The 19,383-nt window shown below is 38.9% G+C and overlaps 1 protein-coding gene and 1 long non-coding RNA gene across 2 annotated transcripts in view; both read left to right on the top strand.

Moving 5' to 3' along the window:
- The first annotated feature begins 623 nt into the window (after positions 1-623).
- LOC127204602 (uncharacterized) lies at positions 624-2,248 on the top strand. Its single transcript, XR_007832487.1, has 3 exons — positions 624-747; positions 908-1,121; positions 2,071-2,248. It is a non-coding gene; the product is annotated as an uncharacterized LOC127204602 (long non-coding RNA).
- Positions 2,249-3,685: 1,437 nt separating this feature from the next.
- The window catches only part of LOC127204734 (zinc finger protein 844-like), a 141,799-nt gene continuing 126,101 nt past the window's right edge, over positions 3,686-19,383 (top strand). Inside the window, exon 1 of the mRNA XM_051163968.1 lies at positions 3,686-3,863. Coding sequence (XP_051019925.1) covers positions 3,699-3,863 — 165 coding nt within the window. The 5' untranslated portion in view covers positions 3,686-3,698. The remainder of the gene's footprint in view (positions 3,864-19,383) is intronic.

Raw genomic sequence — 19,383 nt, 5'->3', positions numbered from 1 at the left:
TTTGACGAGATCGTATTAAAGTGATACTTTACCTGCGGCACTTTGTTTTTGGAGGATGAATACAGAGCTGGAGTGAATGTACAGTTATTTTGTAGGAAGTTCAAGAAAGACCTCTGAGTTCTTTCTATCTTTTTCATTTGATTTTTGCAAAGGAGTCAGGGTCTTAATATGGACCTCTGCATGTCCTGAAACTCATCGCATAGACCAGACTGGCAACAAGTCAGTGAGATAGACCTGCCTCTGCCTCCAGAGTGCTGAGCTTAAAGGCGTGACAAAAAAACAACCAGGTGCCCAGCATGTTCTAGTTTGTAATTGTTCATATAGTTTCTGTGCTGTGAGCTCAGGGCTGTTACCGGTTTGCTTGTCTCCCTCTCTCTTTACGCCTGTTGATTGTCATTTCTCTTCCAAGGCTCTATCCTATTCAAGGGGTGCAGAAATGACATAAGTGACCCTCGTTATTCAGTTTCCTTCAAAAGGACTTGGCTATTACATTAAAGCTGTGGTCAGGAAGTAAGCAGAGGAAGTAGCAGAATTTTTTGGATATATTGTCAATGAAGTATATACATATGCAGTGTTGTCAATGCCATGTTCTCTTTGTCCACATGTACTGGATCTTTTAGAGGGCAGTGACCTGTGGTGATGTGCATGTGAACTTCACTCAAGAAGAGTGGTCTTTGCTGGATCCTTCCCAGAAGAGTCTCTATAAAGACGTGATGCTGGAGACCTATATGAACCTCATTGCTATAGGTAAGACAGTGAATATTCTGTCTCTGTTGAAAATGGAAGGACAACTGTTTCTCTGCTACTTTTATTTGCTTTTGTAATTTCAGTTGAGAATGAAGACAGTAACTTACATTTTGCCTAATTTCCAACAATATATCATACATTTTCTATTACTATATTTTAGGCTACAATTGGGAAGACCATAATGATGAAGAACACATTCAAAGTTGCAGAAGAAATGGAAGGTAATTTTCATGTGCAAGTTGATACGAATATGCCTCTGAAGAAATGTTAATGTGTCGGGCAAGTTGTAGAGAAAAGCAGCAGTGAAATAAGGCACTGCTTTCAATGGATTGATGTTTCTTAAATTCTCAGAGAAACATGCACCTCAATATCAGGTGTCTGATCTGTGTTTGCAAGGTATTTCCCTGGAAAGGAAGAGCAGAATGCTATAAGGGACATCACCATTTGTATCATGTCCCCATCAGAGCTAGGCTGTGGAGTCGCCAATCAGTTTAGTTCCTTCCCGCGTCAATATTGCAGAAGGTATACACATTGACTAGGTGATACGTGCATGCCCAAAACCTGCTACTAAGCAAATGGCAGCGCTGGTGTCACTCAGAGTCTTGTAGTAACAGTGCTAAGTTTAGTGAGAGTCAAGAAGATTTTGGTGAAGAAACTATAGTGCTTATACTATATGTTTATGAGGGAAAAATGTCAAACTGTGTGAATGCAGTGGGGAACCCATTCATTTGTTATTCTTCTTTTCATGTTCATGTCATATTCTACAACGAATATGAGCCATGTGACATGGGCATGGTGAAAAAAGCAACATAGCCCTCCCTAGCCCAGAACAATTAGAAGATAGGTAGCAGCCTCATGCTGAGTGGACTTCCTGAAGGAGATGTTTACAGATTGTGGGTTTTCCAACTCTATGGGAGGAATCCAAAAGTTCACAGTTCACAAAATCCTTATGAGAACAAGTATGTGGAAATTCTTCTGTTTGTCTTGATTCACATTGCAAATATATAAGAAAATGTATTAGTGCAAACAGCATGGTAACGATCTGAATAGTTACAATTTTTTTTTAAATATGTGAAGAAGCTGTTATAGAAAAGGGATATTATCAATGTGATTCATGTAATAAATGCTTCTAGCATCAAGGTATCATCAAATATGCAAAACACCCCTCAACGAAGGGGTTTGAATGTAAAGAAAGTGATGATATTGTAAGATCTAAGTCCTCTTTACAATTGAGCCAAATTGTAAAATTCATTCATAGAGATGAAAATGTTCATGAGTGCAGTGAGTGTGGTAAATCTATACATGTGCCAATTATCTTTGCAGGCATGAAAAAGACCATACTGGAGAGAAGGCTTCTGGCTTTACACAATTTGACAAAGAGTTTGCATATCACAGACTTCCTCCAAGGCATGAAAGACTTCATCCTGGAGAGAAACGTTATGAATATAATCAATGTAGTAAAACCTTTGCACAACACAGTCATCTTCAAAGACATGAAAGAATTCATACAGGAGAGAAACCTTGTGAATGTAATCAATGTGGTAAAGCCTTTGCATTTCACAGTCATCTTCAAAGTCATGAAAGAATTGATACAGGAAAGAAACCTTATGAATGTAATCAGTGTGGTAAAGCCTTTGCGTTTCACAGTCATCTTCAAAGGCATGAAAGAATTCATACAGGAGAAAAACCTTATGAATGTAATCAATGTGGTAAAGCCTTTGCATATTACACTTCTCTTAAATATCATGAAAGAATTCATACAGGAGAGAAACCTTATGAATGTAATCAATGTGGTAAAGCCTTTGCATATTACCCTTCTCTTAAATATCATGAAAGTATTCATACAGGAGAGAAACCTTATGAATGTAATCAGTGTGGTAAAGCCTTTGCATTTCACAGTCATCTTCAAAGTCATGAAAGAATTCATACAGGAGAGAAACCTTATGAATGTAATCAATGTGGTAAAGCCTTTGCATTTCACAGTCATCTTCAAAGGCATGAAAGACTTCATACAAGAGGGAAACCTTATGAATGTAATCAATGTGGTAAAGCCTTTGCATTTCACAGTCATCTTCAAAGTCATGAAAGAATTCATACAGGAGAGAAACCTTATGAATGTAATCAGTGTGGTAAAGCCTTTGCACGATACAGTCATCTTCAAACGCATGAAAGAATTCATACAGGAGAGAAACCTTATGAATGTAATCAATGTGGTAAAGCCTTTGCATTTCACAGTCATCTTCAAAGACATGAAAGACTTCATACAAGAGGGAAACCTTATGAATGTAATCAATGTGGTAAAGCCTTTGCATTTCACAGTCATCTTCAAAGGCATGAAAGAATTCATACTAGAGGGAAGCCTTATGAATGTAATCAGTGTGGTAAAGCCTTTGCACAACACTATAATCTTCAATCGCATGAAAGAATTCATACAGGAGAGAAACCTTATGAATGTAGTCAGTGTGGTAAGGCCTTTGCACATCACACTTCTCTTAAAAGTCATGAAAGAATTCATACAGGAGAGAAACCTTATGAATGTAGTCAGTGTGGTAAAGCCTTTGCACGTCACAGTCATCTTCAAAGGCATGAAAGACTACATAGAGGAGAGAAACCTTATGAATGTAATCAGTGTGGTAAAGCCTTTGCAGATTACACTTCTCTTAAAAATCATGAAAGAATTCATACAGGAGAGAAACCTTATGAATGTAATCAATGTGGTAAAGCCTTTGCACAACACAATCATCTTAAAAGTCATGAAAGAATTCATACAGGAGAGAAACCTTATAAATGTAATCAATGTGGTAAAGCCTTTGCACGTCACAGTCAACTTCAAAGGCATGAAAGAATACACAGAGGAGAGAAACCTTATGAATGTAATCAGTGTGGTAAAGCCTTTGCAGATTACACTTCTCTTAAAAATCATGAAAGAATTCATAGAGGAGAGAAACCTTATGAATGTAATCAATGTGGTAAAGCCTTTGCACAACACAGTCATCTTCAAAGTCATGAAAGAATTCATTCAGGAGAGAAACCTTATGAATGTAATCAATGTGGTAAAGCCTTTGCTCGTCACAATCATCTTCAAAGGCATGAAAGAATTCATACAGGAGAGAAACCTTATGAATGTAATCAGTGTGGTAAAGCCTTTGCACATTACACTTCTCTTAAAAATCATGGAAGAAGTCATACAGGAGAGAAACCTTATGAATGTAATCAATGTGGTAAAGCCTTTGCACGTCATAGTCATCTTCAAACGCATGAAAGAATTCATACAGGAGAGAAACCTTATGAATGTAATCAGTGTGGTAAAGCCTTTGCACAACACACTTCTCTCAATAGTCATGGAAGAATTCATACTGAAGAGAAACCATGAATGTAATCAATGTCTTTGCCTTTGTACGTCAATGTAATGTTCAGTAGGATAAATGAACACATTCGCAGAGAGATCCTATGAGTAGAATCAATGTGGCAAAGCTTTTGCATATATTTTTTGTCTTTGAATCCTTAGAAGAACAAGTAATGGAATGAAACCCTTTGACCATAGTCAATATGGTAAAGCTTTTACATGTCACACGCATCTTCAGAGGCATACTGGACACAAACCCTGAGTCTATTTGATATATTAATGAATTAATTATAATTAATTAATTTAAATTAATTTCTATAGTCTTTATCATCAAGAAAGAATTTATACTGGAGAGAAACTCTCTGAATGTAAGCAATGTGGTGAAGCCTTTTTTGTTATGGAGCCCACTGAGATCCAACACAAACTCATGTCAGTGCAAATGACAAGAATTTATTACCATCAATCCACTACTGATTGATCAGGGACATAGAGCAAACTCAGAAGCTGGACTCTGCACTCCCCACTCCTCATCCCACCACCCACCTGAGACAGAATATCAAGCTTGTAAACCAGAATCATCTGTGCCAAGTTACAGCTACATTTTTCTACCAATCAAGGAATAACAGATAGGGGCTTTCCTTGTGTAGTTTTCTATGTCAACTGATACACAATGTAGGTTTTATAATTGAACCAATCATCTTTATTCTTTGGAGGTTAGCATCAAGCATGTATGTGTGTGTGGGTGTGTATACACACACACATATATATAATTATTTATTTTACAGGCATATATTTGAGGAACAAAAGATGAATAACAAAAGGTATGACTAAGAACAGTCATTAGGTGATGGGGAAAAAAGATAAATAGCTGAAGATGTTCAGCTGTTGGGAACTCCCCATCTTACCTAGGGCCTTGGAACTTGGTGTTCGGTTCACCCTGTATTAAATCGAGAGCGACAACAAGAAGGGAATGCTTAGAACAAGTGTCTTTGGTTTGTTCCCAACATTTGCACATCATAGTCATTTTTCAATACATAAAAGAACACATTAGAGAGAAACACTACAAATGTAATCAATGAGATAAAGCCTTTTAACAACACAGCTATCTATGAATCATAAAAGAAAACAACTGGAGAACCCTATTCATGTAAATTGAGAAAGACTTTAAAATCATTGTTTTAGGTTTCAAGAAAAAATATTCTTTCATCTTCTATTTTTTTTTTTTACCATCCCCTTGAAGGAGGTAAATTATTTACCATATTCACTCAAGTATAATGGAGCTCAGCAACTGTGGTTGTGCTTTCTATTTAGAAATAATAGGCGTAGGTATTGACGTTTGCTCTATGTGTGGTAAGTCCAATTACGGAAGTTGATGATGTCATTCCTGCATCCCCTCTGTGGCTTCTTTTCATCTGTTGTGTTTTCACTTGATGATAGGTGTTCTTCTGCTGCGCTATGTAGAATGGATGCTCATCATCTAAGTGGTTCCTTGTGTATTTAAATATCAGGCAGTGTGTGGTCACACTTTTCCAGTAAGTGTGCATGTGAAAGGGTAGTGTTTTGTTGTTGCTTGTTTTGTTTTTCATATTTTCAATAAATGACCTTCACATGTTGGCTTGGATGTCACTCTTTGGTCAGGGCTACATTTTAAGTCTTGAGTTTCATGTGCCAGCCTCCTGAGTACAAGTTCAAGCATAGATGTGTCTGTTTTGTCAATGCACCACAACATTGTTAATACTAAAATGCTTCACAGAAGAGAATATAAGAAACATTAGAACCTCATATGTTTATCCAAAGCATCATTTTCATTTATCTGTTTGAGATGTAGTGTAGTGGGACAATCAACAGTCAACTGCATATCTTATAACATAGCTTAATTGGTATAGATTTGTATATATTATTTGATGTTCCATGCTTTTTCATGTCCCCATTAGTTCCCATTTGGCACTTCGCTTTCGTGTTTGCCTTCTAATGGAAGTATCTAGAGATGCTGGATATTGTAACTCAATGACATTTATTAAAAAGAAAACATCTCTGTGTTTCGTGTGTGGAATGAGGCCATGATGTGTATGTGGAGAGTGGAAGGCAACTTTGTGGGGTCTACGTTGATCATTGTTATCTGTTGACTAATGTCAGGTTGCCAACTTTGCACACCACAGAATTTCCCACAGAGCTGTCTTACTGATTCTCAAAGAAAATTATTTGAAACATTAAATCAATAAAACATTGTCTTCTTTTTAGGTTGTAAACATCTAAGGGTGGAGGAAAACAGGAATATTTGAATAATCATATTGACGAAGGAAAATATTAAATATACTGCTACATTTTTTGTAACGTATTAGTTTATTCTCAGCAGTAAACTCTTGTTCACAACACTTTCTGAGAACCACAAATGAATGCCAGAGAATTGTCTTAGTGGGTAAAGGTGGTTGGTTCTAACCGTGATGACCTGAGTTCAATCCCCGGGAGACCCCTAATACTCCTACTTTTTTTTCTTATTTCTACACTTGGGTTGTGTCATGCGCACACTCACCTGCCAGCACATACATAAAAAAGTTTTAAACACAAATAATGGCCAGTGATGTCACTTGAACCAAACGACTAACCTGGGTTTGGTGTCTAGAACTCACAGAGGGTAAGTAGATGACAGACATCACTCCGGTGTCCTCTCCCTGGTACATGGGTGCCGCGGCACAGGTGCACACACAGACCAGTCACACATGGTTAAATGCATGAAATAACACACCAAAGAAAATGGTCCAATTATTGATAACATAGAAGTAGTTTTGTCAGTTTAAAGAATTGTAGGATTTTTGAGAAATATTACTGTACATCAAAACAATGATGGTTCCCTTTTCAATCTTATTTTATTCTTCCATTCCCTGATACAAGGATAGGTCATTTTTAAAAATCTCATCCGGCCTTAGTGGTGCATCTGTGTAATCCCAGCATCAGGGAGACAGTGGAAGGCTAATCTCTCTGAGTTTGAGGCCATCCTGGCTCATGTAGTCAGTTCTTAGACTGCCATGGCTATAAAGAGGAATGTTGTCTAAAACGTATTTCAGAAGTGAAATGTATATATCACATTATGGAGATTATCCAAGGACAACCTGACTGTACTCCAACTGTGTTCAACAAAATGTTTTGTTATCTTTACTCACTAGGAGAACTGTGTTAACTATGAAAATAAGAAGGAATTTGGAGAGTCCGTTCACAGCGGGACACAAATCCATTGACTTGTTCATCATGCACCAAGCATGGACTTTTGGAAAAATGTTTCTAGGCAAGGTCTCCTATTTTGACTCAGGTGGCCTTGATCCCAATGTTTTGCTCAACAGAGCTGAGATCTTGATGTGCTCTTAATTAAACTACCTAAATTTTAAACAGCTGTATCGCCGCTCAGCTTTAAAATTACCCATTTGTGTCTTATATCCAACTGTTCATTGTAGTAACAGGAAAAGGATTTGCATGTGGAGCAAGGCTCCTGCCCTTTGGCCAGAATAAGGGGACCAACTCATTGCGTGCATTACAGGGTAGGCAAACAGCGGCTGGAGTCACCATTATGAAAAGGGACCTGACTATGGCAGGGTTGGTGATTTTGTAATTTCCTAGCAGCATTTAATTATTCATGTCAAGTGAATGAATACTGACCAGATTGGTGGGTGTAGAATTGGGGAGGTTAGCTTGTCCCAGTGAATATTGAATTTCCAACTAGGGGGCTGTCCTTTGCTGATATGTCTAATCAAGTTGCACAGTTAAGTCAGCTTAGAAGGTTGAGCCAGAGGCCATTGGCTGAGGCTGTGTGTCAAGTTACACACCTCAGCAGCGTACATTGCACAAAGGGCAAGGTCAAACGCTATTGTTTTAATGCCATTACCTCTATCAGGGAATGGCCTGCTCATTTTCAAAGTCAACATAGCTATGTTTTTTTCCCAATTCTCTTTGTATTTTTAAAAATCAGTTATTGATTTCAGTTTTTAAATTTGAATTTCTTTAAATGCACCAATGCTCTATCTCTTACTTGCTTTTATTCTCCAATATTTTCCAGTCATTAAGAATTTCTTTCTGAAAGGGAGATTTAGGAACATAGAGGGAGGACAGAACAAAAGGTAGATGACTGAACCTACTCCTTAACTCAAGGCTTTAATTGTTACTTATAATGAAGGTTATGTCTAAGTCATGGCTATAGAATTTAGTATATTGATACAAATCATGGGCATGTCAAATACTTGGCCGACTTTTACACAAGAATATATAACCTAAGTCTAACAGATATGACTCAATCAACACATGAGGTGAAATAGTTGAATAAGGTCTTCAGAAGCCTCAGAGACACACAGAATATGGCACTGAAAGCTGTTCTTACAATCCTAAATTTCTTTGACAACAAGACAAGTTAACTCCTGACAACACCCAGCCAACCTCAAAGAAGATGTTGAGCATCAAAGAACTTCCTTACGGAGATGGCTTCTAAGGTGGCAAAATGTCCTCGTTCCTGCCACAAACAGAATCTGCCTAAACACGGGCAACTTAGCTACAGGCAGAGTTGGTGGCTGCACTCTGCCAAGTCAGGGTAAGCAAGTCCTCAATAGTTCCTGCCCTGCGAACAAGTCTGGCAGAAATATTGGGCCAGAAAGCTGAAGATGAGGCTCCAACACTATCAAGTGTTTTGGGTGACTGGTCAGGCAGTAAACTGTCTTAAGTCAATTTATACATTTTGGAAGGTGCTAACTCACACTGCTGGTTCACTCAGTAATTTAAGTTTTATTCCTTCGCAAGTCTCTGAGGGGCACTGAAGACAACCAAGCTTAGTTGGTTAGGGGACAATATCACTTTAGATCAAGATAAAGAAGCTAAGCTATTAGAGTTGAGATAGGATAAATATTGAATCTCATTCAGAAATTCAGACCCTACACAACGGGAAAAACACTTGCTTCAAAGGAGACCAATGCAGATGGCAACAATGTTGAGGGACTTCAAGCCAGACCATTCAAGCCTGCTCAGCAACAAAGAGGAACCTGCAGTCAGGCACCAGAAAGACACGCCTCCTCCTCTTCTGAATGGCTGTTCCACTGGAGGCCCTAGTTGGTTAGGGAGTCTTGAGTGACAGGAGCACCTCCCTTAAGGTGAGAAAGTGCTGAAGGGACCCAAGATAGCAGTTCCTGTCCCTGGCTGCAGTACTGGGCCAGATCTTTTCTGGGTCTGCAGAGATTTGCATTTCTCATTTGCATACCTGCCAGTTTTCCAGCCTAGCCCTGGGGAAGGAACCCTACTCCTGCTCCCACTGCTCAGCCCCTTGCTCCTCCCCTTTGTGGGCAGGGACCTTTGGTCCTCTTCTTGGAACTGCACAGCTTGTCCTAGCTCCCCTCCCCCCTCACACAAAGCTCCAGAGTTCTTACTTCCCCTGCCTCCTCCTGGAATGGAGGGAGATTACTTGCAGAGCCCATTGCTCAACTTTCTGTGGGGATATCAGTCTATTCCACAGTGGAAGGGTGTCCAGAGTTTCAAAAACTAAAGAGCGATTTTAAGAACACACGTTTTATTTTGTGGCTGCATGCTGGATTCAGATAAACTGCAGCTACGTTTGACCTGGTAGGTGTGAGACAACCTTGGGAGAAGCAGGGAACACATGACAAGCACTGTGGAGCCCTGTTGTTAGCCTGAGCATCTTCCTCAGTGGGAGAGTGAAAAAGGAAACACAGGTCTGTAATAGCCAAGGTTCTCTAGATAAAGAGATCCAATAAGGTGTGTGTGTGTGTGTGTATGTGTGTGTGTGTGTGTATGATCTCTTAAGTGATTTATTACGATGTCTCACAGGCTTTGATCCAACTTGTCAAACAATGGCTGTCTGCCAATGGAAATTTGAAGAGGCCAGTAGGCGTCATGTGGCCCTAATGTCTTACACAGTCTTCACTATTTTTCAGAATTGCAATGAAGTAGGCTCTACTGCAAGGGGAAGGAAAAGAGAGGGAACTCGGTAGCCACAAGTAGGGCAAACAAAAGCAGGTGCCATAATGCATGTCATTAGTAACTACAGGCTGCCACAGAATCAGTGGCTTAGTTTAGAGGTGAATATTATTATCTCAAAAGATTCAGATAAAAGAAAGTTTTTCCCACTTCCAAAGCTAATATTTGAACCCTTCACAAATAGTACCCAACCCTTTGGGTTTTAGTAATTCCAGATGTAGTCAGTTTAAGTAACAAGAACAGCCACCACATCTGACAACACAGAATAGATGAGCAAGATTTGTGTCCCTGCTGGCAGACAAGGAGAACATGGAAGTCATTTCCAAAGCAAGGCTTTTCTTCAAGAAAGCAAGCACTGGGAGTTTACTTAGGGACTCTGGATACATTCACATACAGGTTTGCCTAGTCCTAAGCATACTAAGTAAAATCCTCTTCTGAACGTGCTCACACTGTAAAAGCAGAAATATTTAAGGGCATCTGAGCTCAAAGTCATGCAGAAACATTGTAAATTACACAAATGATGGACAGAAATGCCTCTGGATTTCTCATCTTGTCCCACAAGGTGTTAGGTAAAAATCAAGGACATGACACTGTGAAAGTAGATTACTCAGGAGCCAATGCTACCTGCTAATCATAATGAATAATGCCACAGACAGATGGATCAATGCCACTATTCACACACACACAGAGGACAGAGAACTCACATTCAGGGAACATCATGGAAAAGTCACCTATCAGCACTGCGGGCACTGTTCTTAGAGGAACAGCTTTGCTGACCTGTTCTTTTGCCTCTTAGAAAGCTGGTTCAGAGCAAGGCAAAGGCTGCTTCCAGGCAGGGCCAGAGCAGTCATACAGAAGAGAAACCTTATGAATGTAAACGGTGTTGTAAAGCTTTCACAACAGAGTATTTTCCAGATATACACAAGAACACATTCTGAAGAGGAACCTTATGACTGCAATGTATGTGGTAAAGCCTCCGCAAGGAACCGTCATCTTCAAAGGCTGGAAAAATTCATACTGGAGATAAATCTCTCTGCATGTAAGTAACATGGCAAAGCCTTTGCAGTTAGTAGTCATCTCCTAATACATAAGAAACACATACTGGAGAGAAACTCTATGAATGTACCCAATGTAACAAACCCTCTGCATGTCACAATGGTCTCCCATGTCATAAAAGAGCACATTCTGGAGTTAAATCTATGAAAGTAATTAATGTCGTGAAGACTTTGCACTTCAGAGTAGTCTCTGAATACAGGAAAGGATGCACACAGGTGCAAAAACACTAAAATCTTTAATCAATGTGATAAAGCCTTTGAACAACACAGTATTCTCCAAATGCACACAAAAACACATTCTGAAGAGAAAATCTATGAAAGTATATAATATGGTAAAGCTTTTTCATATTAATATGGTCTTCATTACCATGAAAGCATTCATAATGGAGAGAAGCCCTGTGAATGTGTGTAATACAGTGAAGCCTATGCATATTTCTTTGGTCTTTATCATCAGGAAAGTGTTCACACTGGAGAGAAATCCTATGAATAAGCAATATGGTAAAGCCATTGCATGTAGTAATAGTTTTAGAAATCATAAGAAAAAGACGTACATTTCTATGAATGAAGAAGATCAGTGTGGTAAAGTTTTACACTTCATGGTATCGTCACACAAGAGTAGAACCTTTAGTGTGGATTCTATCTGTTACAGACTTTGCATGTCACCGTAGTCGTTGATCTTAAAGAATTCATGCAGAAGGGAGTTTATGACTATAAAGGACTTGGTAAGGTCTTTAGCCAACAACATCCTGTTACATGTGATCATGTGATTATTTATTTTGAAAAGACATGTGACATGTGTTGACAATCTATTGAGCCATTATCATGCCCCTCTTCATTTTTTTGTACAAATGGACAAAACCCCTATGAGTTTAAACAAAAAGATAAACTTTCAATATTCACAATTCTCTTCAATTACATAAAACAACTATTCCTGGTGTCAAATTTTGTGTATTAGTGACCTTGTTGTTCCTGTCATGGAACACAATGTCTATGGTAAATTATGAAAGAGTTTAATCTGCCTTATATTTCCAGCAGGATACGGGATACCCTGAAAATGGCAACACAGCATTCATGACCGAGAATGCATCTGTTTATCAGTTTGTCTTAATATGAATGATGTGATGACAGTGTGTCTATGTGTGTGTGTGTTTGTGCACATGCATGGTGGTTCCCAAGAATATTAGACCCTAGGATTTTCTTCAAAGAAGAATTACAAGAATTATCAAAAAAAAAAAAAATGACCCTACTCCTAGGAATAACCTCTCATTAACTGCACAGCTATGTCTCTATCCCTGTAAATACTTTAAATCTTTCGTATCTCATCCTGATGTCAGGAAGTAGGAAAGAACTAGGAGAAGAGAAACCCTCCACTCATGCAAATGCCTTGATAAAGATCTTAGACATCGTAGTTGTCTTCAGTTTTAAAAAAAAGCTGTTGTTCCATCACTTTTTCATCTTAGCGTTGAAGGAAGGAAATCGTTTACCATGCTTATCCAAGTGTAATGGAGGAGGGCACCAATCGTGGTTGCTCTTAACAAGATAGACAAACCATTAGCCAATCTAACTAAAAGACAGAGAAACACTATCCAAATTAACAAAATCAGAAATGAAAAGGGAGACATAACAACAGACACCGAAGAAATACAAAGAATCGTAAGACCCTACTTTAAAGGCATTTCTGCTACAAAATTCGAAAATTTAAGGGAAATGGACAAATTTCTCGACCGATTCCATTTGCCAAAATTGAACCAAGACCAGATAAACAAATTAAATAGCTCTCTGTCCCCATATCTCTTCAATATAGTTCTTGAAGTTCTAGCCAAAGATAGAAGGCATCAAAAGGAGATCAAGGGGATCCAAATGGGAAAGGAAGATGTCAAATTATCCCTATTTGCAGATGATATGATAGTGTATATAAGTGACCCGCAAAATTCTACCAGAGAACTCCTACAGCTGATAAACACCTTCAGCAAGTTGGCAGGATACAAAATAAATTCAAAAAAGTCAGTAGCTTTCCTGTATACAAATGTTGCTATTAGTTTAAACTATGGCTAATTCTTATTATTAGCCTTGTAATTATTATGTTGGTATTATCTAATCTGCTACCACAATCAATAAAGACACAGACACCTGATAGATTTTAGAATAGCTTTATTTCACATGGGACATGGCAGATACTACCTTCTAAGCTACCTTCACGTCCCAAGCATCATGGCATCTGCTCTATTAATTTTTTCAGGGCTCCTCCCATCCACAATTCCATCAACTTTTTCTTATTCTGGGCTGCTTTCTTCCATCTGTGCTGATCCTGCCATGTGCCCCTCTCCATCTTAACCCAATGGGGCTTTGTTGCTTTGCTTCTCCCATAAACTTTCTGCCCTAAAGCCCTAGAACCTTCCTTCACCAGGCCTACCTTCCCCTGGCCCTGCCCATGTATTGGCTTCGAATAAGTCCTTCACTTGCTTGGTTAGATTTACTCCTAGATATTTTATATTGTTTGTAGCTATTGTGAAGGGAGTATTTTTTCTAATTTCTTCCTCTGCCTGTTTGTCATTTGTATACAGGAAAGCTACTGACTTTTTTGAGTTTATTTTGTATCCTGCCAACTTGCTGAAGGTGTTTATCAGCTGTAGGAGTTCTTTGGTAGAGAACTATCATGTCATCTGCACATAGGGGTAATTTGACATCTTCCTTTCCCATTTGGATCCCCTTGATCTCCTTTTGATGCCTTCTATCTTTGGCTAGAACTTCAAGAACTATATTGAAGAGATATGGGGACAGAGGACAGCCTTGTCTGGTTTCCGATTTTAGAGGGATTTCTTTGAGTATCTCTTCATTTATTTTAATGTTGGCTGTTGGTTTGCTGTATATAGTCCTTATTATGTTTAGATAAGTGCCTTGTGTTCCCGATCTCTCCAGAACTTTAAACATAAATGGGTGTTGGATTTTGTCGAATGCTTTTTCTGCATCTAAAGAGATGATCATGTGGTTTTTCTCTTTCAGTTTGTCTATATGATGGATTACATTGATGGGTTTCCATATGTTAAAGCATCCCTGCATGCCTGGAATGAATCCTACCTGGTCATGGTGAATGATGTCTTTGATGTGCTGTTGTATTCACTTTGCGAGTATTTTGTTGACTATTTTTGCATCAATGTTCCTAAGAGAAATTGGTCTGAAATTCTCTTTTTTTGTTGGGTCTTTCTTAGGTTTAGGTATCAATGTGACTGTGGCCTCATAGAAGGAATTTGGTAATATTCTGTCCATTTCTATCTTTCGGAATAGCTTGAATAGTATCGGTATTAGCTCCTCTTTGAAGGACTGGTAGAATTCTGTACTGAAACCATCTGGCTCTGGGCTTTTTTTGGTTGGGAGACTATCAATGGTTGCATCTATTTCTATAGGCAAAATAGGCCTATTTAATTTGTTTATCTGGTCTTGGTTCAATTTTGGCAAATGGAATCGGTCGAGAAATTTGTCCATTTACCTTAAATTTTCGAATTTTGTGGCAGAAATGTCTTTAAAGTAGGTTCTTAGGATTCTTTGTATTTCTTCGGTGTCTGTTGTTATGTCTACCTTTTCATTTCTGATTTTATTAATTTGGATAGTGTTTCTCTGTCTTTTAGTTAGATTGGCTAACAGTTTGTCTATCTTGTTAATTTTCTCAAAGAACCAGCTCTTGGTTTTGTTGATTCTTCGGATTGTTCTCTTTGTTTCTAATTTATTGATTTCAGCCCTGAGTTTGATTATTTCTAGGCATCTACTCCTCTTGGGTGTTTCTGCTTCTTTTTTTTCTAGAGCTTCCAGATGTGTTGTTAAGTTGTTTACGTGGGATGATTCCTTTTTCTTTTTAAAGGCATTTAGTGCTATGAATTTTCCTCTTAGCACTGCTTTCAATGTGTCCCACAAATTTGGGTATGTTGTTCCATCATTTTCGTTGAATTTCAGGAACACTTTTATTTCTTCCCTTATTTCTTCCGTGACCCATGTGTCATTAAGTAGAAGGTTGTTTAGTTTCCACGTGTTAGTATGCTTTTTGTTATTTCTGTTGTTGTTGAAGTCCAGCCTTAGACCATGGTGATCTGATAAGATACAAGGTATTATTTCAATCTTCTTGTATCTGTTGAGGTTTGCTTCATGACCAACTATGTGATCAATTTTAGAGAACGTTCCATGGCGCACTGAGAAAAAGGTATAATCCTTTCTTAATGTCTCTTATGTTCTCTCCTATTTAGCATTTTAACATTAACATTATTAAAATCTGTGGCTATTGCGGGAATATCTTCTACCATTGGATTTCTACTCAGGAGGACAACACATGCGAATCAAGAGTTGAAATGTAGCCTTGAATAATGACTGAAATCCAAGCTAGGCTAGATAACAAATGACAACATCCCAAGGGAATTTGTAAAAATGTAAAAAATAAAGCGAAGAACCACTAATCACCACCTGTTCATAGGCACACTTACTTGAGGATTATGATCACACACTGCTTGATATTTAAAAAAAGAATGGACCACTTAGATGATGGGCATCCCATTCTTTGTATTACAGAAGACAAATATCAGTCACCAAGTGAAAGAGGAAGATTAACAAAAGCCACAGATGAATATCAGAACGGCCTAATAAACTTCTATAAATGGATTTGACGCACATACTTCAATACCCAAATGTTTCCAAATACAAAGAGCAACCACGGTTGCTGCCCTCCTCCATTACACTGGGATAAGCATGGTAAACGATTTCCTTCCTTCAAGGCTAAGATGAAAAAGTGATGGAACAACAGCTTTTTTTTTTTAACTGAAGACAACTACGATGTCTAAGATCTTTATCAAGGCATTTGCATGAGTGGAGGGTTTCTCTTGTCCTAGTTCTTTCCTACTTCCTGACATCAGGATGAGATACGAAAGATTAAAATATTTACAGGGATAGAGACATGGCTGTGCAGTTAATGTAAGGTTATTCCTAGGAGTACGGTCATTTTGACAATTCTTGTAATTCTTCTTAGAAGAGAATCCTAGGGTCTAATGTTCTTGGGAACCACCATGCATGTGCACAAACACACACACACATAGACACACTGTCATCACATCATTCATATTAAGACAAACTGATAAACAGATGCATTCTCGGTCATGAATGTTTTTCAGGATAAGCATTCATTCAAGTTACTCAGTGTTGAGGCACCTAAGGATTATCTACGCAGTTTTTCTCCATCATGAATTGGCTCATGTAACAGACATCCAGCATGTAGGTTTGAAGTCAGAAAAAGCAATTCTTCCAATGTGGTAATGTCATTTGAGAAGACATAGGAAATGCTGCCATGCTAGAGGAGTTACGTCACTTGGGCTGGGCTTGATGTTTGCATCCACAGGCCATTTGTAGTTCTCACTCTCTGCTCCATGCTGCAGGGTGATGATGTGAGCTTTGAGCTTCCTGCTTCAGCTGCCATGTGTGACAGCTGCTGTGTTGCCATTTTCAGGGTATCCCGTATCCTGCTGGAAATATAAGGCAGATTAAACTCTTTCATAATTTACCATAGACATTGTGTTCCATGACAGGAACAACAAGGTCACTAATACACAAAATTTGACACCAGGAATAGTTGTTTTATGTAATTGAAGAGAATTGTGAATATTGAAAGTTTATCTTTTTGTTTAAACTCATAGGGGTTTTGTCCATTTGTACAAAAAAATGAAGAGGGGCATGATAATGGCTCAATAGATTGTCAACACATGTCACATGTCTTTTCAAAATAAATAATCACATGATCACATGTAACAGGATGTTGTTGGCTAAAGACCTTACCAAGTCCTTTATAGTCATAAACTCCCTTCTGCATGAATTCTTTAAGATCAACGACTACGGTGACATGCAAAGTCTGTAACAGATAGAATCCACACTAAAGGTTCTACTCTTGTGTGACGATACCATGAAGTGTAAAACTTTACCACACTGACCTTCTTCATTCATAGAAATGTACGTCTTTTTCTTATGATTTCTAAAACTATTACTACATGCATTGGCTTTACCATATTGCTTATTCATAGGATTTCTCTCCAGTGTGAACACTTTCCTGAAGAAAAAGACCAAAGAAATATGCATAGGCTTCACTGTATTACACACATTCACAGGGCTTCTCTCCATTATGAATGCTTTCATGGTAATGAAGACCATATTAATATGAAAAAGCTTTACCATATTAAATACTTTCATAGATTTTCTCTTCAGAATGTGTTTTTGTGTGCATTTGGAGAATACTGTGTTGTGCAAAGGCTTTATCACATTGATTAAAGATTTTAGTGTTTTTTCACCTGTGTGCATCCTTTCCTGTATTCAGAGACTACTCTGAAGTGCAAAGTCTTCACGACATTAATTACTTTCATAGATTTAACTCCAGAATGTGCTCTTTTATGACATGGGAGACCATTGTGACATGCAGAGGGTTTATTACATTGGGTACATTCATAGAGTTTCTCTCCAGTATGTGTTTCTTATGTATTAGGAGATTACAACTAACTGCAAAGGCTTGGCCATATTACCTTCATACAAAGAGATTTATCTCCAGTATGGATTTTTCAAGCCCTTGAAGATCACAGTTCCTTGCGGAGGCTTTACCACATACGTGGCATTCGTAAGGTTCCTCTTCAGCATGTGTTCTTGTGTATACTTGGAAAATACTCTGTTGAGAAAGCTTTACAACACTCTTTACATTCATAAGGTTTCTCTTCTGTATGACTGCTCTGGCCCTGCCTGGAAGCAGCTTTTGCCTTCCTCTGAACCAGCTTTCTAAGAGTCAAAAGCAGCCTTATTGTGAGGTTAGGCCAGATCAGCAACGCTGTTCCTCTAAGAACAGTGTCCACAGTGCTGATAGGTGACTTTTCCATGATGTTTCCTGAATGTGAGTTCTCTGTCCTCTGTGTGTGTGTGTGTGAATAGTGGCACTGATCCATCTGTCTGTGGCATTATTCATTATGATTACCAGGTAACATTGGCTCCCGAGTAATCTACTTTCACAGTGTCATGTCCTTGATTTTTACCTAACACCTTGTGGGACAAGATGAGAAATCCAGAGGCATTTCTGTCCATCATTTGTGTAATTTACAATGTTTCTGCATGACTTTGAGCTCAGATGCCCTTAAATATTTCTGCTTTTACAGTGTGAGCACGTTCAGAAGAGGATTTTACTTAGTATGCTTAGGACTAGGCAAACCTGTATGTGAATGTATCCAGAGTCCCTAAGTAACCTCCCAGTGCTTGCTTTCTTGAAGAAAAGCATTTCTTCAGAAATGACTTCCATGCTCTCCTTGCCTGCCAGCAGGGACACAAATCTTGCTCATCTATTCTGTGTTGTCAGCTGTGGTGCTGTTCTTGTTAGTCAAACTGACTACATCTGGAATTACTAAACCCCAAGAGGTTGGGTACTGTTTGTGAAGGGTTCAAATATTAGCTTTGAAGTGGGAAAAACTTTCTTTTATCTGAATCTTTTGAGATAATAATATTCACCTCTAAACTAAGCCACCGATTCTGTGGCAGCCTGTATTTACTAATGACATGCATTATGGCACCTGCTTTTGTTTGCCCTACCTGTGGCTACCGAGTTCCCTCTCTTTTCCTTCCCCTTGCATTAGAGCCTACTTGATTGCAATTGTGAAAAATAGTGAAGACTGTCTAAGACATTGGGGCCACATGACCCCTACTGGCCTCTTCAAATTTCCATTGGCAGACAGCCATTGTTTGACAAGTTGGATCAAAGCCTGTGAGACATCGTAATAAATCCACTTAATAGATCACACACACACACACACACACACACACACACACACACACACACACATTATCGGTTCTCTTTATCTAGAGAACCTTGGCTATTACAGACCTGTGTTTCCTTTTTCACTCTCCCACTGAAGAAGATGTGCAGGCTAACAACAGGGCTCCACAGTGCTTGTCATGTGTTCCCTGCTCTGCAAGTAATCTCCCTCCATTCCAGGAGGAGGCAGGGGAAGTAAGAACTCTGGAGCTTTGTGTGAGGTGGGAGGGGAGCTAGGACAAGCTGTGCAGTTCCAAGAAGGGGACCAAAGGTCCCTGCCCACAAAGGGGAGGAGCAAGGGCCTGAGCAGTGGGAGCAGGAGTAGGGTTCCTTCCCCAGGGCTAGGCTGGAAAACTGGCAGGTATGCAAATGAGAAATGCAAATCTCTGCAGACCCAGAAAAGATCTGGCCCAGTACTGCAGCCTGGGACAGGAACTGCTATCTTGGGTCCCTTCAGC

This window comes from Acomys russatus, chromosome 20, assembly GCF_903995435.1.
Source record: "Acomys russatus chromosome 20, mAcoRus1.1, whole genome shotgun sequence".
Classification (NCBI taxonomy): domain Eukaryota; kingdom Metazoa; phylum Chordata; class Mammalia; order Rodentia; family Muridae; genus Acomys; species Acomys russatus.
Note: the sequence above shows the minus strand (reverse complement) of the source record. Positions and strands in the feature narration are given on the sequence as shown.